The sequence below is a fragment of the Alexandromys fortis genome, unplaced genomic scaffold, assembly GCF_014885135.2.
Source record: "Alexandromys fortis isolate MF-2015 unplaced genomic scaffold, M_Fortis_MF-2015_v1.1 scaffold_6, whole genome shotgun sequence".
In the NCBI taxonomy this organism is placed as follows: domain Eukaryota; kingdom Metazoa; phylum Chordata; class Mammalia; order Rodentia; family Cricetidae; genus Alexandromys; species Alexandromys fortis.
The window spans coordinates 13,975,848-13,998,052 of NW_026067902.1; the positions used below are offsets into that span (position 1 = coordinate 13,975,848).

Sequence of the window (22,205 nt, forward strand, 5' to 3'; positions counted from 1 at the left end):
TAACATATATATTCCAAATTGAAAATTACCCAGATGTCTATGAACTGTCAGTCAGCAGCAGAGACTTGTGGTATGTTCATCTATAGAACACCACTCATCAATATCAAAGGACAAATTGCTTATACATGCTTCAGTATGGACAGATCTAAAAGTTCATGCCAACCCAAAAGTATCCATAAGGACTATATACCATGATTCTATTTATATGGTATTCTGGAAAAGACCAAGTCATAGGTTCAGAAGTTAGAAAAGTGGTTGCTAGGAGCTAAGTTCTCGAGAAAGAGCTGAACACACAGGTGTCTAAGGGGACTCTTGGGGAAATCCCACACCTTTATTGTGATGGTGACAAGGGCTTATAAGTTTGCCAAAACTTATGGCTGCACATTTAAAGGGGGTGGAACTTTCCCAGCAGTAAATTGTACCCATCACTAATATTGTATGTATCCACAATTTACCCCTGTTCTTCTCCCTGGAGGCTCGTTCTCTGGATCTGGCATAGCCCACCTCCAAGTGGCTTGATATTGTTTTAGAACTTAATCCATTCATTTCAACAAATATTTATTAAATTCATGTAGAGTAGTTGGCTCTGTGAGTACAAACTGTGAACCAAGAAAGAATTTTGAACAACTCCAAGGTTGCTTGTGCCTCCCCATTTCCCCAGCAATTGGTTAAACTGCTCGTGCGATACTCACTCTTGGCTGTGAGTCTGAGAACTCCTTCAGGACAGGGGCCCTATCTCATTAGGACATTAGAAGAAGGAGATGGAAGGAAAGCTTGCGAGGTTTGTGGTCATATGACTGTGATCTAAATGTCAGCTCTATCACGCTCTGACTTTTATTTTGGCAAGTGATCAATTCTTTGGAATTTCTTCACAACTATAAAGTGAGCCTCAGACCATCAGGTGCGCAGCATCACTGTGTAGATTAAATGAACACACAACTTGTATAGGGCTCCATGCTGCTAATGACCATTGTCTTTAGATTATGCAGCATTGTGATGGACTGCCTTGCACACACCACGTGTAAGCATGTGTAAGCTACATGATAAACATTCAGTGGTTGGACAGAGAAGGCCATGGAAGGCCATCCTAGGCGGCCTTTCTTCTCTTACCTGGCTTCTTATAAGTCACATAGATATAGAGGGACAACTCGATGACATAGGTGATGACAGCTGCCCACCAGTTGATGACGAACATGACTGCACAGCACAAAATTGCTCCAAAAAGAGATACCCACATGTTGTAAATCCCATATGCCGGCCTCCATCCTGGAAGGAAAAACAGCACAGGAAGATTTTTGCTGCTGTCCACTCTCTATTGTAGGGGGCAGATAACATGTGTTCCTCTGGCATTAAAAAAAATTGACATTTTTAGGTTCGTTTCCTAAATCAACTGTTTTTCTATGTTCTTTGATCCTTGGTCTACAAAGAGGTCTTTTTTATACCAAAGACGATGCTGTAAGATTTGGGAAATAGAAAACATCTGGAAAGGAGGTGGCCCTCAACCAGACCCCTCTGTGCTTTCTGTGTGTCCTGGCTGTCTGAAATCAACACCATCAGGAATGGGAAGAAAGAAGGTGGGTTAGAGGGCTGGAGAGATGGCTCAGTGGTTAAGAGCGTTGCCTGCTCTTCCAAAGGTCCTGAGTTCAATTCCCAGCAATCACATGGTGGCTCACAGCCATCTGTAAGGAGGTCTGGCGCCCTCTTCTGGTCTTTGGGCATGCACACAGAATATTGTATACATAATAAATAAATAAATATTAAAAAAAAAAAGAAGGTGGGTTAGAAAATACATTGTCTTTGCAATAGGTAGGGTGGAAGAATCTCCTCTCTACTCAAGAACCAGTTACAAAAGTGGTTCCTTTGCTCCATGTGTAGAGCAATGGAGACAGCCTGCCTTATTATCATCCTAAGAGGACAGTGTTTGATCCTTCAAGAGAAATAATCTTACGAAGAGGGAAATGTTTCTATTAGAAATGTTTCTTAAACCCAACACATTGATATATATATACACACACATATATACATACATATATATAAAATATTCAATATATATGGTATTTGGTATTTCGAGACAGAGTTTCTCTGTAGCTTTGGAACCTGTCCTTCGAACTATTTCTTGTAGACCAGGCTGGCCTTGAACTCAGAGATCTGCCTGCCTCTGTCTCCCGAGTGCTAGGATTAAAGTTGTGTGCCACCACCGTCCGGCATAGCATGATATTTTATAAAGTATCTGCCACAGTTACAATACACACAGGTTTCTATCTTTCATTAGTTTTCTGAAGTGAAGGATACTTTGGTCAGGATGGGAAAACCCGAGCTGGAGAATGCATTTGGTCAATGGATGAATACAACTTTAAATCTGGACTTGCTGAAATACAACTGATGGCTCTCTAGAGAAGCAATTTCCTCAATGACCACAAGATGGAAATAGCACTCCAAGAACACCAATAGAAAAGCCCAACTTTTTCTTCTGTTTCATTTTGAGAGGCCAATGGAGGTCAGGTGGATGGGGAGAGAGTGGGGTGGATTTGGGGAGTCATATTTGGGGGTTGTGTATCTACTTGAGTCTTCTTAGATATGTTTTTTTTTCTATTTTTCTTCCCCCTTTTATTTTTTCCTATTATTCCTTTCTACTCTTCTGATAATTATTGTAGCTGTTTTTTTTTTAAATACCAAAACATGGCATTTATAGATTCATGCTAAGAGACAAACCACACTAAAATTCGAACTCTTCAGTTACTTTCTGTAACCCAGTAGCCCTGCGTGGATAGAGGCTCCCCAGCCTCCTTTGCAAACCTTGCTTCCCTTCCCATAAGGCTAAGGATGGTGGCAAACTCTAAAAGAGTATTTATTTAGTGTCTTGGACAGAAGTCCTCATGATAATAAATGTTCTGAGAGTCATATGCCCACCAGACGACTTTCTGGAAGCAACAGAAGGAATTTTATTGGCAGTGGAAGCAGAGAAGAGAGGAAGGGTGATGAGCGAGAGGAAGGCTCTTGGGTGTGGAATTCGAAAGCATTTAAGAGCACAGCCCGGTTGTGTGCTGATGCCCCTGGGATGAGCACAACCCTAGATCTGCATTGCCTCTACTCAGCAGGTAATTACGGGAACCGTTCATCCTTCGCTTCAGCACCATGGGCAGGAAACAAATTGATAGTGAGGAAGTCTCAAATATATACATTTATTCCACTTCTGTGGTCACTTTTACCCTGGAAATAAATAGTGGTGTTTTTCCACTGCTGAAATAAATGTGGTTTCTCTTGCAATGAATAATTTATTGCCACAGGAGAAAATTGACTTTACGGTTGGTCAAAAAGGCCATCGCTCATATGATTCTTTTTCTATTTCGGAAGTCATCCCCCAACTCACCAAAATAAAGTGGATTATGCTGCCTACTAAGATATAAGGAAACATAAAAGCACAGATTGAACACTTTTCAGACTTATTTCATTTTATTGAGACAAACTAACTGTTTGCTTAGGTTTATGGTTTTCATATTGGCTTACCTGGAGATTTGGCGTATGAGGCATGGAAGCAGGAGAAATTAATAAGTGCGTATGAGGCCAGGAAGAAGTTGGAGATGATGGGGGCGATGACGTTCAGCTCCGCTGCAAGAGAAGCAGAACAGTGCGTGTACCTCTGAGCAGTGAGAGTGTGTGTGTGGGGGGGGGGGGGGGGGGGGGGGGGGCGGGGGGGGGGGGGGGGGGGGGGGGGGGGGGGGGGGGGGGGGGGGGGGGGGGGGGTGGGGGGGGGGGGGGGGGGGGGGGGGTGGACAGCTCTGAAGGCCTGGGAGCTCAACCTTTCCTGGAAATCGGAAACAGCTAAAATCTGTCAAAGTTTAAGGAGTTAGTGATTTTTTCTTTGAGGCTATGTACATACGTTCAGCCAAGGTTTCCATGGGGTGAGACTCAAGACAACCTGCTAATCGGAAAATAGACAATCCAGATCTCTGTCTATACCAGGACTAAGCCCATAATGACCTCTTTGGTGTGTCCAAACTTGCTATATAAACAGTCAAGAGGCTCTGAGGATGGAAATTCATGGGGTTTTAAAGGAGATAATTTAATATGTACAATATGTTAGATCATTTTTAAAGGAGGCAATTTAAGGTATTTTTAACATTTTTAAATTTTTTTTAAAATTTAAACATTTAACATTTTTAAAAAGTTGGTTGTGTGATCATTTAAATCCAGAAGGGGGCTGGTAAGATGGCTCAGCAGGGAAAAGGTATGCTGCCAATTCTGACCCCTGGAGTTAGATCCCAGGGACCCACGTGGAAGGAGAAAACCAGCTCCCCACAAGTTGTCTCCTGACCTACTTGCAAGCTCAGGAGTGTACACTCAGGAGTGTACACACACATACACACACATATGCACACACACACACGTAATAAGACATTTAAATGCAGCGCAGGGCATTTGAAGTCTTAAAGAGTACATTACTGGACTATCTATATAAACCATTTTTTAATTTAATTTCTTAAAAATCTAGCAACTTTAATAGGAGTTATATGTGTCCCCCTTCAACTTCATAGACATCATCTAAGGACATATAAATTGTGGGTTTCACACACAAGAAACTCTTAGCTTTAGCCTTAAGGGAGAACAAGGGTCATGAAACTATCAAAGAAGCCTTCTCAAGACAATGTGCTTACTTCTAGTTGGCCTGGGAAAGAAAACTCAAATTAATAGTCCAGGTAAGGGGTTCTCAAAGCAACTCCATCTAGGAGAGATTTGAGGGGCATGTGAAACGCAGATTCCAAATCCTCAGTGATTCCAACTCATCAGCCCTGGGGTTGGGTCTGCAAAATCTGGGCTTTCAGAGACACCCCAGTGACTCTGAGTGCATGGTCAAGGAGCTACATTTGTAGAAACACTGGTGCAGATGATTCAGCTTGCCAGCTTGGAGCTGTCTGGCTAGTGCATAGAGCAGGGAGGGGAGGTGGCAGGGTCTCATGGTTAGGACATGTTGAATGGGAGGAAGGGCTCAGTTGGGCTTGGCTAGCCGGGCTCCTAGGATTCAGAGAACAGACAGAAGCCCTAGAGCCCCCCTCCCCCACAAATGCCCTCTTCACATAAGGATTTCTCATTTCCTTCTCAGACAAACAGCTTATTATACAAACCAGCTAATTTCTCAAGCCAGCAGCAAAAGCCTGAGTCACAAGAAGACTTTTCGGCTTTCTATAGCACACGAAAACTACACACCGATGAGAATGAATGCCATGGCGATCACAAAAGTGAGGAGGTATCCTCTCAGGGGCTCGTTGTTTTTCCCATAGCCCTTCGCGAAGAACTGCAGTCCTTTGAAGATGTTGTCCTTGCACAGGGCCTAATGGGAAAAAAGGAGAAGACATTTGTCATTTCTGTCTATGCACAGTCATTTTCTCTAGGTGATTCAGAAAAGAAGATTTGGGAAAGATTAAGCGAGGCGCAATGCGAGGCGCAAGTTAACACCGCGGCCCATCATTCTTTATATTATCGGAATCGATCTCGACTATGTGGCAGACACGGCACTTGAGCCAGATGCAAACATTAACAGTTGCAGAAAATGATGGAAAGTGATGGCTGGCGGGAACCGCTATTCCAGCTAGTTTCGCAGGCAGTGGAGACAGCGCCCCCCCGTGGCTGCATTACCTGGAAGACTTTGGGCGCACTGACGAGGGAGGCCAGGGCCGAGGAGAGTGTTGCTGAAAAGATCCCCGCGGTGATGAGGGGGCCAAACCCTGACACCATGCTCATGACCTTGAGAAGAGAGAGGGCTTCCAATAAGGCAGTTTGAAAGTTAATTGTTCTCCAAGACGTTTTTTCCTTCTCCACTTCTCACCCTTATAAACCAATGCTCCCCCACTCTTAAATTTGTAATACTTCTTTCTAAGGTAGAATGACCTCTTCTTTTATCTACCACATACTAGACACCCACCACAAAATCTTTAGAAAACCCTGGAAAAGCTAAGGAAGGGGATGCTTTCAAGGACATTCACAGCACCTCCGTGTGCTCTCTGTAGCTCGGGTGGGAGGAAGCTCTACCCACAGCGGGTAGTGGTGAGCGGTGAGCCCCTGTGAGGACAGCTGGCTCGCCTGCCTTCACTCTTTTTAACTCATCGGTTTTCCTTCTACCAAAGAGTTTCTAAACCTTTGCTTTTCCTGCGCTCTTTAAACCTAACGTTACTGTTTGACATAATCGAGATGCTCGTGATGTCCCCAGAACAGCAATGAGAATAGGACCGGGACCAATATGATTCCTGGGAACAGGTTTTACATGTTTATGAGGATCCTATCAGCGTGAGTCATACTTTGGAATAACGATTTTGGCTGAGATGACGTCTCTGTGCTGGTTGTTAGGATTAGATGGACGCAGACGTCACAGTCTGTTTGCCTCTTCCTCTCTTTACCTATCATGTAGGATGACAATTAGTATGTCTCAAGTTCTGTACTTCCCCCTGCCGCGTGGCCCTCATTTTTGCCCCAGTTTCTCACTCACAATCTCTCCTTGCCGTGTCTCTTGGCCATGTGGGGCGGCTGCCTTAGGTTTCTCTAATCTAACACCTGTACACAAAATGAATCCCGAGGGCCAGCTAGCCTCTGTTTCCCAGCACAGTATCTCACGGAGTTGACTGAAAGCTAGGGAACACCATGGTGCTCCCTCCTGGCGACACAACTCACACTGGTATTTGTCTCCTTACCACAGTGCCTGGAAAACAGATACGGCTACCACCTCACACCTGCGTGGTTCCTTTCTCCCCCACATGTAATTCAAATAAATCAATATGTAATCAACTGATGATCCAGAAGCCTCTCTAGACATGATATTCAGAAAATGCAGACAATAGCAATAAACTCCCTCCTCAAAGTTCACACCTGAAAATTGTTCATCAGCCCGTACTGACAAGGTTCATGCTGACATCTTGAGAAGTCGTAGCCCAGTTCGCAGGCTGCGGACCCGTTGCAGTTCATCCCAGAAACGATGGTGTCGTTTATGCTTCCAGTGGCGTCTCTGACCACACACGCCGCTGAGGAAACAATGTTCGTCTGTCATTTCTTTCCTTCCTAGCTCCTTTTCAGTGCTAGGGACAGCACCAAGGGCTTTGAGCTTGTGATGCAAGCACTAACCTTGAGCTAAAGCCCTGAGCCACGTCCTCTCCCCATTCTGGCTTCGTTCTAAGCCATGCTTGGCTGGCACTGAGTCTGAACGTATATTTCCAGGGCCTGTGCCGACTGTCAATTCTTGAGCTGTGGTCGTTGGAGCTCCCAGCCTCTGAGTCCTTCGAACACCCTGACTTTTACAAGCTGTGGATCACACTGTCATGGGTGGTCCTCACCCCTGAGGCTCTCTTATAGGAGTCCTGGGCGCCGAGATGCTGTCTTATTTTCTGATCTCCTAAAATGTGCGGTGCTTTGGCCTAACATGCACACAGCTCATACCTTGCTCAGTTTCTTACTGACCACATGATTTTTAATAATTCTCATTACCCAAGAGGAGACCGAGGCAAGGCACTAAGGAATCTAATAACCAAGAGAATGAGGCCTCGTTTTTCAACTAATTCTTTGCATACATTTTAGAAAGCAGAGCAATAACCCTACTTTAGATGTAATTTTAAAAGCTTTTTTTTTGAGATTATAATGTAATTATATAATTTCTCCCCTTCTCTGTCCTTCCCCCAAACCTTCTCACATATCCACCTGTCTTGTTCTTTCAAACTCATGGCCTCTTTTTTTTTTTTTGTTGTTTAATTGGTGTGTGTGTGTGTGTGTGTGTGTGTGTGTGCTTCTAAACACATGAATCGTGTACTTAGTCTGTATGCTGTTTGCCTGTATGTTTTCAGAGCTGGCCTTCAATCATGAATTGCTGTGCTTTCCCCTGGGGAAGACTGTCTCTTCTGCTCTCAGCATTCCTTACTTCCCTATAGTTCTCGGTGTGAGGCTGAGATTTCCTGGGCTTTCCCGCACCCTGTCCATGCTAGCATGTCTATCGGTGTCCTCCTTGTTCAGGTCAAATATATATCATTTTAATTGCTTTAATAATAAAGATAGCACCTCCCAGTAAGACATTTGCATAGTTTCTGCCTATGTGAGCACTAGTTAAGACAGAATAAAAAAAATATTAGGCTTCATCCCAAACAGAAATATAGACAAGGCTTTGGAAATCCATGAAGGAAGGAAAGGAAAAAATGTTGAACAGGGATGTCCCGCTCCATCAGGCTAGCAGAGCCTCACCTGTGCAGTTCCCTGGCTGGGTCATGGAATTCAGAAGCCACTTCCCAAAGATAAGCTAGGTGAGGGTCAGGCAATTCCACCCCCAGCACAAGTCAAAGTCCTCATGAGCTTAAATCCAGTTGTAATATTTGGAGAGGCGGTGATCTCTCCAGCTGAAGAGGCAACATTGGTGAGAGAGATCCTGTTTAGTCAATGGGACTCAGGGTAGTGGGGGTTGGGAGGCATCTTGGGGATCCTCCCTTGGGTCTGTCATAACACTTTGGTGAAGAAGAACCAGGGTGGTGGTTGTGGGGAGCGGAGAGCTGGACATGGATGTGCTGAAAGGTACAGGCGGCCAGGGAGAGATCTCATCAAGCCTGGCATGTGCTGTCTCTGAGCCTGAAGCTTACAGGTAGATGAAATTCTAGAGATGACTGTGGTCCACTGTTCTACAGCCCAAGAACTCAGAAATTCTAGGGGTGCAACCTCCAGTGGGTTATTAACACTTGGTAGGCCAAGTCAGGCCCTCCACGTGTACCCATCTTGGTGCTGTGGTAGCTCCCACATTCCCACAGCCTTCCTCTGGAACAGGCACATCAGGTCTATGACCTGGGAGTCTCAGGAAAATGAGAGACCCTGTCCAGCTCACAAAGGGACACGGAGAGGCCAGCAGAGGCCCCTGGTGCCCTACGGAGGAGACCAGCCGCAGTGCAGTGAGCTCTGGCAGGCACCGTGCGTTTGCCCAGTACAGACCAGGCAGTGGTATAAACCAGAGGAGAGATGAGAGCCCACATTCAGCTGACTGCCCTCCCCCACTGCTTGTAACCAGAGCTTCAGCTCTGAAGACCCAGACAGGAGCCATTCTGACATCATTCTCCCCTATTCTTTCTGTCCCACATACTTAGCAGGCTCTTCACTGTATTATATCTTTTGACACCTTTTAGTATTTGTACTGATTTTTCTTCATACATTAATCTTATTTTATGCATTTTTAATCCTCACTTTGAGGCAATTTTTTTCCCTTCTTTGTTTCTTTTCTGGCCCTTCTCTCTCCCTCCCCTACCCCTGCCACCTCTCTACATTTTATCGTATTTTGAATTTTCTTTATTGGTTCCTTTCTTTTAAAAAAGGTTTATATTTTCAATCATGTGTCTGTGTATGTCCATGTGGGGGTATGTACTTATGAGTGTGGGTGCTCACTGCGGCCACAGGCATTGGATCTCCTGGAGCTGGAGTTACAGGTTGTTCTGAGCCACCAAACGTGGGTGCTGGGAACGGAACCTGGGTCCTCTGCAAGGGTAGCATGTGCTCTTAATACCTACCTAGAATCTCTCCTGCCCAGACTTTTTTTTTAATATTAATACACTATGGTTTTTAAATTTTTATCCTCTTTATTATATTTATTCAAATTTGTTTTTGACCTTTTTCATAATCGGGAAATATTTATTCCTTTAACCTTTTTCTATTTTCCTTTCTGCTATTAATACACTATGGTTTTTAAATTTTTATCCTCTTTATTATATTTATTCAAATTTGTTTTTGACCTTTTTCATAATCGGGAAATATTTATTCCTTTAACCTTTTTCTATTTTCCTTTCTGCTCTTTTCTCCACTCCCTTCTTTTCCTCTTAGCTGTCACACCTCACTTCTGTATTTTTCTTATCTTTCTCCTCCTCTTCCTGTATCTCATTTATTTCTCACTTTACTTATATCCGAGATAATATCATTCTCAGCCCACAGTCACTGGTGATGTATTAGTGGCTGTAACTGATCTGTGTCTCGTGTGCTTTGATGTTATTGCGGGAACAGAGTTTTGTTCCCTCTTTGATTGGTGGCGGGGACTGAGACTGAAAGAGTAAGTAACCAAATAAGAAAGTCCTCCCCCTCAAAAAAAAATCCAGACATCTAAACCAAGAGATGCACTAACCACAACAAACATAAGAAACTTCAAAAAGTCCACAGTATGACTCTTACAAGAGATTGTAACTCCATGAATGCGAAACCCAAAGATACAGAGATATGTAAAATGCAACGTGACGATTTCAGTTTTCTGGTAAAAATGATTAACAACCTAAAAGAAGATACAAACAAACAGATGAATTTGATCCAGGCCATAGAGAGGAGCATCAACAACTAAGAAAAAAAAAAAAGTCAGCAAAATGAAGATCAGCAATACAGGCCAAAAAGTTGACAACACAGAAAACTCAGCAAGGAAACAAAGATTTTTGAAAAGCAAAACAAAACAAAACAAAAACAAAACCCAGAAGCATTGAAAATGAAAAACTCACTGAATCAAATAAAAAGCACAGCAGGACCGGTCACCAAGAAACCTGACAAGCAGAAGGAAGAATGTCAGAGACGGAGGATGGGGGCGATGGAGCATGGCGCCCAGATATCAGCACAGGAAATGCCAGTGGCAAACAAGCATCTAAGCACTCTGAGACTCTAAAGCACAGAATCCTCAACACAGAAGAAAGAGGCCAGCACTGAATACATCAAGAATCTACTGAATTATACCAGAAATTCATTCTCCAAATCAGGGAAAGACACCAATATCCAAGCACCGGAAGTATTGAGAATTCCAAACAGACACGACGAGAGAAGAAGCTTTGTGATGTAAAAATGTCAAAAATACGGAGAAAAGAAAACCATCTTAAAAGCTGTAGGGAGAAAATGGCAACTCATCTACAAAGGCAAAAACAGCAGAATGGCACCAGGCATCTCACAGGCCACCCTCAAAGCCAAGAACGCTTGGAATGAGATATACAAGTACCCAAAGCAAATAACTGTCAGCCACGATGGCTAGATACAGCAAAATTACCTTTTAGAATTGATGGAGAAATAAGGGCCCCTAAGGCAGGTACATACTATGGCAATGATGTGTGCCAAGCTCACACTGCAGAAGATGCTTAAAGGGATATCATACAAAAAAGGGAAGGGGTAATGATCTAATTATACTTTAATATAAAAAATAAACTAAATTTAGATAAAAATAAAGGACAACATACATTGGTGGGGATATGGGGAAATATGGTTATTATTGATGGGAATGTAAACTTGTGTAGCTCCTTTGGAAACCAGTATGAATATTCCCTAAGAAACTGAATATAGAGTTAATGTAAGACCCAGATATACTCTTGACTTTATACACAAAAAGTCACTGATCTGAAGATGTCTGCATTGTACTTTCATTGCAACAACGGCTCCCAAAGACACAAACTATTAAGTACCAAAAATTGCCGCTGTAAAGACAAAACAAGACTTTCTACTTACGTAGGCTCCATTGGCAGCCATTACACACACACACACACACACACACACACACACACACACACACAACCCTGGGCTCCCTGACATTCTGACATCAGGGATGTTTTCCTTACCTACACAGATAGCAACACCTATGTAGGCAACAGTGGTGATGAAAATGGCCAGCATGGTCCCTCTGGGGATGGCATCCTGGGGGTCCTGTGAAAACATGCAGAGGGGAAAATATTAAACCATGCTTCCTAAGGCGAGCTCTAAAGAAACTGCCTAGCAATGGGGAGGTGAAGAGTCTCCGGGCGGAGTCTCCGGAGTGAACGATGGGCTATTCAACGTGGTGCTGCGTATGAACTCCCAACGCTTGCCCCAGTCTCTAGCCGATGGGGTCCCAGAGCTGAAAGGAGAAGTGGACACAGGCCTGCCTCCCTAACCCAGAAGCTGTTCCCAATTGAAAACCATGTGCAAATGAGAAATTGGCTTTCTCCAAGGGAGTCTCCCTGGGGAAACAAACCACTCGTAAGGGTAGGCTCCATGTCAACAGAAAACAAGCTCAAGGCATCGTTGGAGGGTCTTTGTCTCATGATAAGTCAGGCTTTTCCCCCCCTTACATCTTTGGTTCTTTTTCTTGTTTGGTTATTTTTGGCCTTTATTTGTTTGCTTTTCTTTTATCTTATTGTGTTATACGTCATTTTATTATTGTGTCTTAGGTGCCTGTTTGTTTTCTAAGGAGAGACAGACAAGGGAGTGGATCTGGTGGGGAGGAACTGGGAGGAGCAGAGGATGGGAAACTGTAATCAGAACCTACTGCATGAAAAAAAGTCTCTTTTCATTTTCAAAAAAAAAAAGGAAAAGAGAAAAGTGGTTCTATTTTTAATAAACAAAAACCCAACTGTTAAAACAATAAAAAAAATTTAAAAAAAAAAGACCAAACAAGCCAAACCTCAGTGCTGAAGAGAGAAGTTACAGAAATGAACAGCTAGTTCTCTCTCCATGTGAATTGTATGTAGAAGCATCAGACACAAACAAAGCTGGCATGTTGACAGTATCTGGGCACATGTTTTTTATCCTGAGTTTAGGCTTGTTTTTAATTAAAACAAACAAACAAACAAAAACAAAACCACCGATCTGACTGAGCAAAAAGGATCATCTAGTAAGTTCTCCAGTCTCTCTAAAGTCTTCATTTCCTCAAGTAAGCTCGGTAAAGAGGTAAGGTCAGCCCTGTACCAGAAAATGGCCTTTTCTCTTGCTTACGAATGTATATGCACACGCCGAATTGAGTCCAGATGATACTTAGTTCACCATGTTATACCTGGTTTTGAAAGGAACTGCTAAATTATATCAAACTGACTTCCAAGCAGCACATTGGATTATATTTAATTCAATGTAAGAAATTATTAAACAGATAATTTGAGGCGTGCTTTTCTTATGTAGGCAGTTGTCTGGCATTCAGAAAGAGTCAATAAATACTGAGCAGAGAAAAGTACAATTCCAGTAGGCACTGGTCTCCCAGCTGGAGGACACAAGTCTCATCAATACACATGAGAAATCAATGCAGGTAAATGAAGATTAAGGACTTGTTTTTTTCTAAACCTAAATATGATGATCAAGTCCATTGAGAAGGTCACACTTGGTGACTGCAGACACAACCCAACCTCTGGAGATCATGTCTTAGCCAAGCAAACACACACCACACCTGGGTGTAACCAGCTCTGTGCAGCCACTAATCCCTATGCTCGAATTCGTCCAGGAACATCCGCATATTGGGGTTTTGCTCGTACAGTTGTACCCAGCCTCTTCCTTCCATACTACTGACGCCACAGCAAATGTACAGGTGTGTGCAATACAGCAGCTCCGGGGAGGGGGACGAGAGCAGTGGGGCTGAAATGGGCCCTTCTTAATCGAATTACTGGGTTTTGTTTGTTTTTTTACCTTTTAGCTATTGCTGAAGAACTTATTGGGAACTGGGAGGTGGCTCAGTAAAGTGTCTGCTGCGAAAGCATGAGGGTCTGAGTTCAATTCCTAAAATCCATGTTTAGAAAAGAAAAATGTGGGACACACTTATGATCCCAGCACTGGGGAGGTGAGGCAGGTGGAGGCCTGGAGTTCACTGGGTAGCCACTCTGGCCTCATTGATGACTCGTTTCCAGTGAGAGACTTTCACCAAACCAAACCAAACCAAACCAAACCAAACCAAGTGTCCTGAGGAATGGCCTGATTTTGACCTCTGGCCTTCAGAAGCACACACACACACACACACACACAAACGCATGCGCGCGCACACACACCTCCCAAGGTGAACACAAGCAGGCACACACCTCACAAAAATTTCATGGGATCTGGCTTAAGTTGTAACCATCTAACTGGAGCGTGATGGAATAGGAGGTAGAAGGTAGAAGGCAGCCTGTGACACAGACCTGAAGACAGCGCTCCCCTGCAGCTGCCCACTGCAAGCTCTTAAGCTGCCGAGGCCACGTGACATGAGGGTCAACTTGACGCTAAGGCACTAATGGGTAGCGTATGATGTCAGCGTATTGATGTGTGATCCTGTATAAAATGGAATTGTTCGGTTCTGCTCCCGACAGAGGGAGCTCGGCAATTTGACACATTCTTAAGTTTCCCCCCTCCTCCAGAATTAACCCCAAATCCAAGCTGTTTCTCCTTCCTGTCAGTAAAAGTGACCCCCTAGCCAGGACAGAATATAAGTCATCAATTAGGTTTCCACTTTTTGGGGGTCTAACAACCACTTCCTAATTTTTGGCATCTCAGAAATATTTCTCAGATCTTCTTCCAGATCCCAATTTTCAGGACAGTTCTTGCCATGTTATTGCTGTTCCATACAGACCGCTCAGGATGGGATCCGCATCCGTTATGCTGTCCTGGTGGTTCTTCCCTGCAGTGCGGAGGCCATCCTGAGAAGGATGCTGAGGCTGGAAGCTGAGTTCTCATCTGCATCTCCCTACATTCTATAAACAACACTTCCTAAAGCGAACTGACTCAACTATGGTTAATATTATTATAATTATCTTGGGTTTCATCCTCAGAGAGAAATAAAATTATGGATACAGCAATTTCCTTGCCGTTTTCCAGAATATTTCATCTTTGGGAGCTAACATGTCTGACCACTCTGGCTTTTAACTATGTTCTGACATCCTAGACAATTTCTCTTTTCGCTTCCCTTTTTCCTGGGCCTAAGGGCTGTTGGTTTCCCCATCCACTAAGCAGTTTCTCTGTCTCTCTGTCTCTGTCTCCCTGTCTCTGTCTCTCTCTCTTTCTCCTCCCTCCCCCCTTTTCTACAATAATGATCTGGGTGCCCACACTCCCCTGAGTGCTTCCTTAGCTTCCTTGCCTTCCTCTTGCACCTACCTGGGTGAGTTCGCCCATGCAGCAGCTTCTAGTCCTGTCTTCCTTCCTAGAGCTCCAGACTCCCTCTGCCTCCCAGACAACTTGCCATGTCCTACTTCTGTTTCAACCCCATTAGCTGAGCCTGAGCCTCCTCTTCCTCATCTACTATGCTGTGAAATCGATTCAGTGAGGCGAAACCAGTGCTAAAGACCAGAATCGGATAGAACTGATGTAGACACATCAAAAGGCATTGCTTGCATTTAGCTGTGACCTATGATGCTTTCTTACTGTGGTTTAGTAAAAGAATTCTTTCCATTGCTTCTAGCTCTAACAAAGGCAGAGCTTTAACCTCTGTCTCCTGCCAGGCCTTCGTTCAGACATTAAGTAAGAGGAATTGACTAAGCACCTTGTTTTTAAGGAGTCTAAAGAAAGCACATTATTTTCCAATTTAAAAACCTGCCTGTAGCTTCCGGAAGCTTAAATCAGTGACCTCTGATATTTTCCTACTTAGTGATAAAACAGGAGTTCGTAACGAGATCTCATTCAGCGAGGAGAGGAGCTGAAGCAGCTGGCGCAGGTTTGTGACCTTTTGAGCTTTGGCATGACCTTTCCCTGCTGTTGTCTGCTCAAGAATTTACCTTGGCAGTGTGGTCACTAGCATAACAAATCTAAGTACTCAGCTCAGTCAGCGTCTATTCCAACCACGCTTTCTCTGAAGATCAAGGCCAAGTTGCCACGTCCTCAGAGTTTCATGCCCCATAGTGAGCATCTGCAGCCACTTCCTTTCCTGTGAACCTTGTGAGGCTCTTCAGCCTCCTCAGTTTTTCCTCCGTTTAACCTGTAAGAGACTCCCTGCTGTCCTCAGGTTTCTCATGCCAGACTCTGCTTGCTTCCTTGGCCAGACTTACCTTGTTCCTCTCCAAAAGCCAACTTCTAGCCTTTGCTTCCCAAGTTAACTCTGATCAGCCCAACAACTATTTGTTCAGTATTTTTATTTCCCCACCCATTGACCCCGGCATGTTTTTTATTTAATACTTATCTCCCGATGAGTTTTGCAAATACTCACCTCTGATGTTGATTATGAATGCATTGAGATAAGATTTGCATCTTCTTTTTGTGTTTGTGAGGTAAAACCGTTGTCTGTCTTATGAAGGAGACTTTTATTGTCCTCTAATACCTTCTTGTACTATTGGAATGCCTCAGCCTTTATTGGGGTATATGGCTGCCCTACTCCGGTAAGCATTTCATAGAGTCCTTTGAAGCTAGGTAAGGACATGAGCCAAAATCCAGACCAATGGAATGTCAACAGAAAGAGGTAGAGCATGAACCAGGAAGTGATTAATCACCCAGGGCCTTGAAGATAAGGATGAGCCCCACCCAAGGTAGACTTGAAAGAGGAGAGGTTTCTCTGAGTCCCTGGGCTGTCTTTGGAGGTGGATGTTCTAATTTTGTTGGATGGCCTATGCATGTTCAGAAGCACAAAGTCTGATCTTGTTTTGGCCATGATCCTTCTTACAATACTGAAATCCCATCCATAGTTAAGTCAATGATCCCCATGGCAGTTGATGGGGAATGCTGTGAACTGAGGACCAAGTGGTCACATGACTGTTTGCTATTATGGATTTGGTTTTGTTTTTCCGCAAATGTCTTGTATTCCTAGTCATGATGATTTTTAAAGGGAAAGGGTGATTCTGAAAGTAAGTCAATCTATTTTATTGAAAAATAACTTCTCATGAGTATACTCTGCCTTTGGATGTCACTGAATGTGGGTTTTGGAATTATACTGTATTGTCAAGAGCTTAGATTTAAAATTAAAGGGGGGGGGGGAGAGAGAGAGAGAGAGAGAGAGAGAGAGAGAGAGAGAGAGAGAGAGAGAGAATATCAAAGAAATCATCCAGAAACCTTCATTCTTGTGTCTCTGGGATCTAAGTCATATTGAGTCTGCACAGCTTCTCATGCTGCCAACAACTGCTCTCCCACCACCAAGGCTACAAAGCAGAGGAAACTGCATACCTCCAGGTCTCCAGAGATGTTGGCACCAGCAAGGATCCCGGTGGCAGCGGGGAAAAAGATGGCAAAGACAGAGAAGAAGCCTTCACCCTTCGTGAAGCTTGGCCCAAAGTTTTCTGCAAATATGGATGCTGAAATGCAAGCGAGAGGAGCATCACCTTGCTGGGTTTTGCACACTGTAGAAGCTTACGTTCTTGACTTCTGTGTTTCTAAATGAAAATGGATCTTTAGAATGGGAGCAGAGTGAACCTGAAACTGTTGGTTACTCTTCTCCGAGCACCAAGGTGCCTATCATTTTACATACACGTTTAGGTCTTAGATCTCTCGACAGAGCTCTGGGAAGGTCATTAGAGACCAAGCTTGCTTGTCTTCTTTGAATATAGAAGAAATGGGAAAAAGCAATAAGGAATTCTTGCAGAAGGAAAAATTAGTCTCTTTCATTGGGGGTCTCACTGGGTATACAAGCCAAACAGTAACTGGTCAATACAAAAACAAACTCAAGGGTATTTTTGCAGACTTTTGTCTCATATTGCTTTATTTGAACATTTTCTCTTTCTTTTTCATCTTGCAGTTCTTTTGCTTATCTATTACGGGTTTCTGATTTTGTGCTTTATGGGTTTTGTTTTTGTGTGAGTTTATGTTTTTTGTTCTTTGTTTTTACTTTTTTATTTTGTTTGTTTATTTATCTGTTTTCTAAGGAGAGTAAGAAAGAAAAGGCATGGAGTTGGGTGGGTGGGGAGATGGGGAGGATTAAGGAGGAGTTGTGGGGGAGAAAAACTATGATCAGAATATATTGTATAAAATTTTTTAATTAAAAAATATAAAAACAGGGCTGGAGAGATGGCTCAGAGGTTAAGAGCGTTGCCTGCTCTTCCGAAGGTCCTGAGTTCAATTCCCAGCAACCACAAGGTGGCTCACAACCATCTGTAAAGAGGTCTGGCGCCCTCTTCTGGCCTTCAGGCATACAGACAGGATATTGTATACATAATAAATAAATAAACAAACAAACAAATAAATAAATAAATATTTTTTAAAAATATATAAAAACAGATAAATATTGCCAAGAATTTTTTTTGCAGAAACATGTTAGTAACCTCCAAATATAGAACATATGTTCACATGCCCCCCTCATGACCACGTTCTCACACATATGTATCTTTAAACAGCTTTTTCAGGCCTTTGACAAGCCTTAAGAGACCCATTTGAGGCGGGCTGCATAGTAGACTTGTTTCTACTGTTCTGCTCTCTTTGTTCTTCCTCTCAGAGTTTGGATCTTAGGTCCTTATACCAAATTTTCTAAGAATAAGAATATGGTGAGTTGCTTTGTTCTTAGAGCAATACTGTCCTGTCCTGTTCTGTAGGCTGTCACCAAATCACTTAAATGAAAAGAAAGCCTTCTAGAGAAAAGGCAGAAAGAAAGAGAAAGAGAAAGAAACCAAACAATGAAAGGAATCTGGGATGAGAAAGGGGGGGGAGAGTTGAAAACATCAGAAGATATAAAGTAGGGGAAAAGGTAGAAAAGAAAGAACAGTAAAACCCAAAGCAAATGAAAGAACCACAATAAAGACCTGGTTTTAAAAATGATGAGGGGGTCACAGGTAATGATAACCGAATATGTAATTGAGCAATTGATATTTTTTAGAGCCTTAGCTGTGTATTGAGTAATCTAGGGTAGAAAATAAGAAGGTAGAAGAAGAAGAACTGGGAGAGAAAAGTCAAATTTGTACACTGTGATGTTACCACAAGGAGATACACAAGTAATTCACCCATCATTTCTTTCAAGTGTGTGTTTAGCTTTGTATGTATGTATGTATGTATGTATCTATACTGTTTGCCTGCCTGGTGCCTACAGAGGCCAGAAGAGGGTGCTGGATCCCCTGGAACTACATGTACAGACGCTTATGAGCTATTGGGGAGGGCTGAGCAGTCTTCTAACTCAGCTTGCAAGGTTGACAGTGACCGCAGCAGGTTATGTCCCAGCAGGGCTGGGTGCTACAGAGTCTCCCAGGAAGACAGAGGACTTGATTTGACGCTACTGTTCAGCAGAGGCTGATTATCTTTCCCAGCTCCCGGTTCTCATTCCCTACATGTAGCTTCTATTCCTATTGTCTAGCCATCTAGTGATAGCCCAGTATTCAAGGATTTACAAGAGACCTTCTCATCTTCAACCGAAAAAGACTGACTTCTCAAATTTGCTTTTAAATTTTAAGTACCCTCCATATCTACTTTTTAAAGTTTCCTCAGGAAGTTGTCATCATTAATTTAATGGGAAAATCTGAGATTCAAACAGGATTTGTATAACCCGCTCAGCTGATACGCAAGTGTTGAAACCCCACCATGGGTCCCCTGAATCCAACTTCAGGCCTTTCCTAGGCTACATTGGAATCCTCGTGGCTGGGGATGGGTGAGAGAGGTAGCAATGGGGAGAACAGCGTAGGCCCATTAACTGAGAAGGGACTGATTGGCCCCACTTACCTTGGTAGTTGAAGAAGCCTCTAGATTTCTTCTCGTTGTTGGATGGAATGACGGTTCCAATGAAGAAGTTTGCAATGGCAATGAGAAGAATAACCAGGAGAATCACCTGGGCCTGTGACACCACAGGAAAGGGACCGAGTTAGAAGCAACAACAATGTAAACTAGCTTCACATCTGGACGCTCTCGCTGCACAGTTGAAGCTTAATATATTGCCCTCTTCCCTGTTCAGGTCTTGAGGATGAGACCTGGATTTCCAGTATGCAGCGCTGCTGGTCTGGACAGGAGCTGTACATGAAGACGTGTCAACCTTGCTGGCTGTGTCACCACATTGGCAGCAAGCAAGGTAAAACGTGGCCCTATGACCTGACTCATATGATCAAGTCTTGACCAGACTTGGTATTGTTGCGGAATATTGGTTTATACTGTGTGCCAATGTGTCCCCGTGATTGGTTTAATAAAGAACCGAATGGCTAATAGGTAGGCAGGAGAGAATAGGTGGGACTTCTGGGCAGAGAGAGGAACTCGGGATGAATCTCGGCACACGAGGGATGCCAGCGAGACACTGAAGAAGTCAGGCATACGGTGCAGAGGAGAAATAACCGAGGTCTGAGGCAGAATGCACATAAATAAAACAGGTTAATTTAAGTTATAAGAGCTAGTGAGGAAAAAGCCCAAGTTAAGGCCAAGCTTTCATAAGTAACAACAAGTCTCAGTGCCATTGTGTGTGAGCTGGTGGCCCAAAGGAAAGTTTGACTACAGGTACTTAGTGGTACGATGGCCACCTTGCATGTACTCGTGCCTTTTGCTATAATGAAGGAACGACAGCTGTTCTTTGTGAATATGGTGTTCCTTCTGTTGTGACTAAGTCAGGGCCTGGCCAGCACTTGTTACAGTGTTATTTAGAGACACCCACCTTCGCTTCCCACTCCATCCCAGCTACTGAGATTCCTAGGAGAATCACCACGGTGATGGAGCCAATTATCCGGATGTCATTGGTCGGATCCACCATCATTGAATCACTCTCCTGGGGGGAGGGAATCACTCAAATGATTAGAGATAGTTCTTTGCACTCAGTATTTTTTTTTTAATAATATTCAACATGAAGAAAGGATACTGTACACAAATGCCTGGGGGCATATAGGATATTAAGAAAATGAAGTATTTGTAAGTTCCAGAAGACAAAATAGAAAAAAATTCTAATTTTACTTTATCTGTGATGTAGGCCTTTGACAGGTAAGGCTAGGGCCTAAAAAGGCTAGAAACTCCTTCTAGCCACAGATGCGGGAGATAATGTAGCACTGAGCAGAAGTCTGTATGGCCACACCTTTTGTGTGGTACTTCAGCAGAAGGACTGGCTACTTTCACGTGCCAAGGGGAATTTTAGAAGAATAAAAATGGGTGATTTCCAATATGAATATTGGAAAATAAGCATTGCTCAACTTAATAACAGAGAACACAAACTCAGTAACACATCTCTTGAAGAGAGTAGACTGTAAGAATACACACTATGTTCCTTGATTCGTACAATTTCTACGTAGACATACTTTCACCAGTAGAGCATCTAAGGTGAGACGGTGAGAGTTCCCACACTACACAGGCTTAAAGACCTTGTTCCCAGAGCACCTGGGTTGGGCCCTTAGCTAAGAGAGGCCTCATTTTTCTGCAGCAAGTTGAGCCCATGATTGAACTTCCTTCATCTTTGGAAACCTTGTGAGCATCAGCGGTGTGCCTACAGGAAATGGTGCCTGTCGTCTACCTGAAGCTTTGTATTTTACACACTTTCCATTCACATCCTTCCCATCTGATATGCACGGAACTCCTGGGGAATGCATGAAGCAGTAACTTAGCTCCTCGTTCCGCTTTAGAAAATAAAGAAGCCTCAGATGTAGAGGAGACTGGCCTAAAGTCTCCCAGGTGCTAAGGGGAGAGCCGAAGTCAAAGCCAGACCTTCTGACCTTATTATGTTTGGGGTTCCTGCCCTGATCCTGAACTCCCCTTCTTTTATCTTGACCTGAGACTATCCCCTAGGGCCCTGTGAAGAAAAGCTGAGCTACTTTGTTTGTCTGTACAAAGAAGAGCTTTAATTACCTTAAGGAGATCTACCACAGTCTCTGCGAACCCCACCACATACATGGCGACAGCCACTGCATTGGCGAAAGCAAAGATCAAGCCTATAGACCCTCCGAACTCGGGCCCTAAGCTCCGGGAAATCAGGTAGTAGGCTCCTCCTGCAACAAGAAAGCAGCGTGTGTCACCTGGAGAGGAAGCCGAGCTCTCCAGTCCCTATGGTTAATCTCCAGCTGTTAATCATCCCACGAAGAGTATTACAGATTCCTAGGCATGCTATAAATCCTGGGTCGTCATAATGAGGCCCTGCAGGCGTACCTGCCTCATAAGCTGTACGGAGTCTGCAAAGTACGTGCCAGTAAAATTCAATCTGTTGAGACTTCCAAGTTAGAATCCTGATCTAAGTTAATAAATAATAGCAACAAGCTTTACCCAAATGCTTTGTCTTTTTAAAAAATTGATTTAGAGTACCCAAATGAAGAGTGTGACTCAAGTACAATTTTAAATTCAAAATTTCCAGAAACTGACAGACCAGGGTAGAAAATGAGATGGCAAGACTTGTTCTTTTCTGGTGCTGTGGCACAAGCCCGTTATCCTGGCCCTGGGAGGCAGAGGCAGGAGAGTTAGGTCTCCAAGGTCATCCTCAGTTATAGTAAACTGAGGACTAGCCTGGGCTACATAAAACACTGGCTCAAAAGAACAAAGTGGTTGAGCCTTTTTTATTTTTATTTTATTTTATTTTCTGGCTTCCATTCTTTTGTATAAACTTTCCTGGTAGCTAATCTGTAAAATGAGCATCTCTATCAGGGTGTGTGTTACCCACTCTGGAAAGCAGGCTTGTTTTCCGGGTTTAG

At 43.5% G+C, this 22,205-nt stretch overlaps 1 protein-coding gene across 3 annotated transcripts in view; it reads right to left on the bottom strand.

Moving 5' to 3' along the window:
• Positions 1–22,205, bottom strand: part of Slc12a1 (solute carrier family 12 member 1) — a 78,162-nt gene that overhangs the window by 38,711 nt on the left and 17,246 nt on the right. For all 3 annotated transcript variants that reach the window (XM_050134455.1, XM_050134454.1, XM_050134456.1), the window contains 10 exons: positions 21,373–21,512; positions 20,198–20,308; positions 19,285–19,396; positions 16,813–16,940; positions 11,577–11,661; positions 6,859–7,010; positions 5,635–5,742; positions 5,206–5,329; positions 3,508–3,609; positions 1,111–1,266 (listed from right to left, as the gene is read on the bottom strand). In XM_050134455.1, coding sequence (XP_049990412.1) covers positions 1,111–1,266; positions 3,508–3,609; positions 5,206–5,329; positions 5,635–5,742; positions 6,859–7,010; positions 11,577–11,661; positions 16,813–16,940; positions 19,285–19,396; positions 20,198–20,308; positions 21,373–21,512 — 1,218 coding nt within the window. The remainder of the gene's footprint in view (positions 1–1,110; positions 1,267–3,507; positions 3,610–5,205; positions 5,330–5,634; positions 5,743–6,858; positions 7,011–11,576; positions 11,662–16,812; positions 16,941–19,284; positions 19,397–20,197; positions 20,309–21,372; positions 21,513–22,205) is intronic.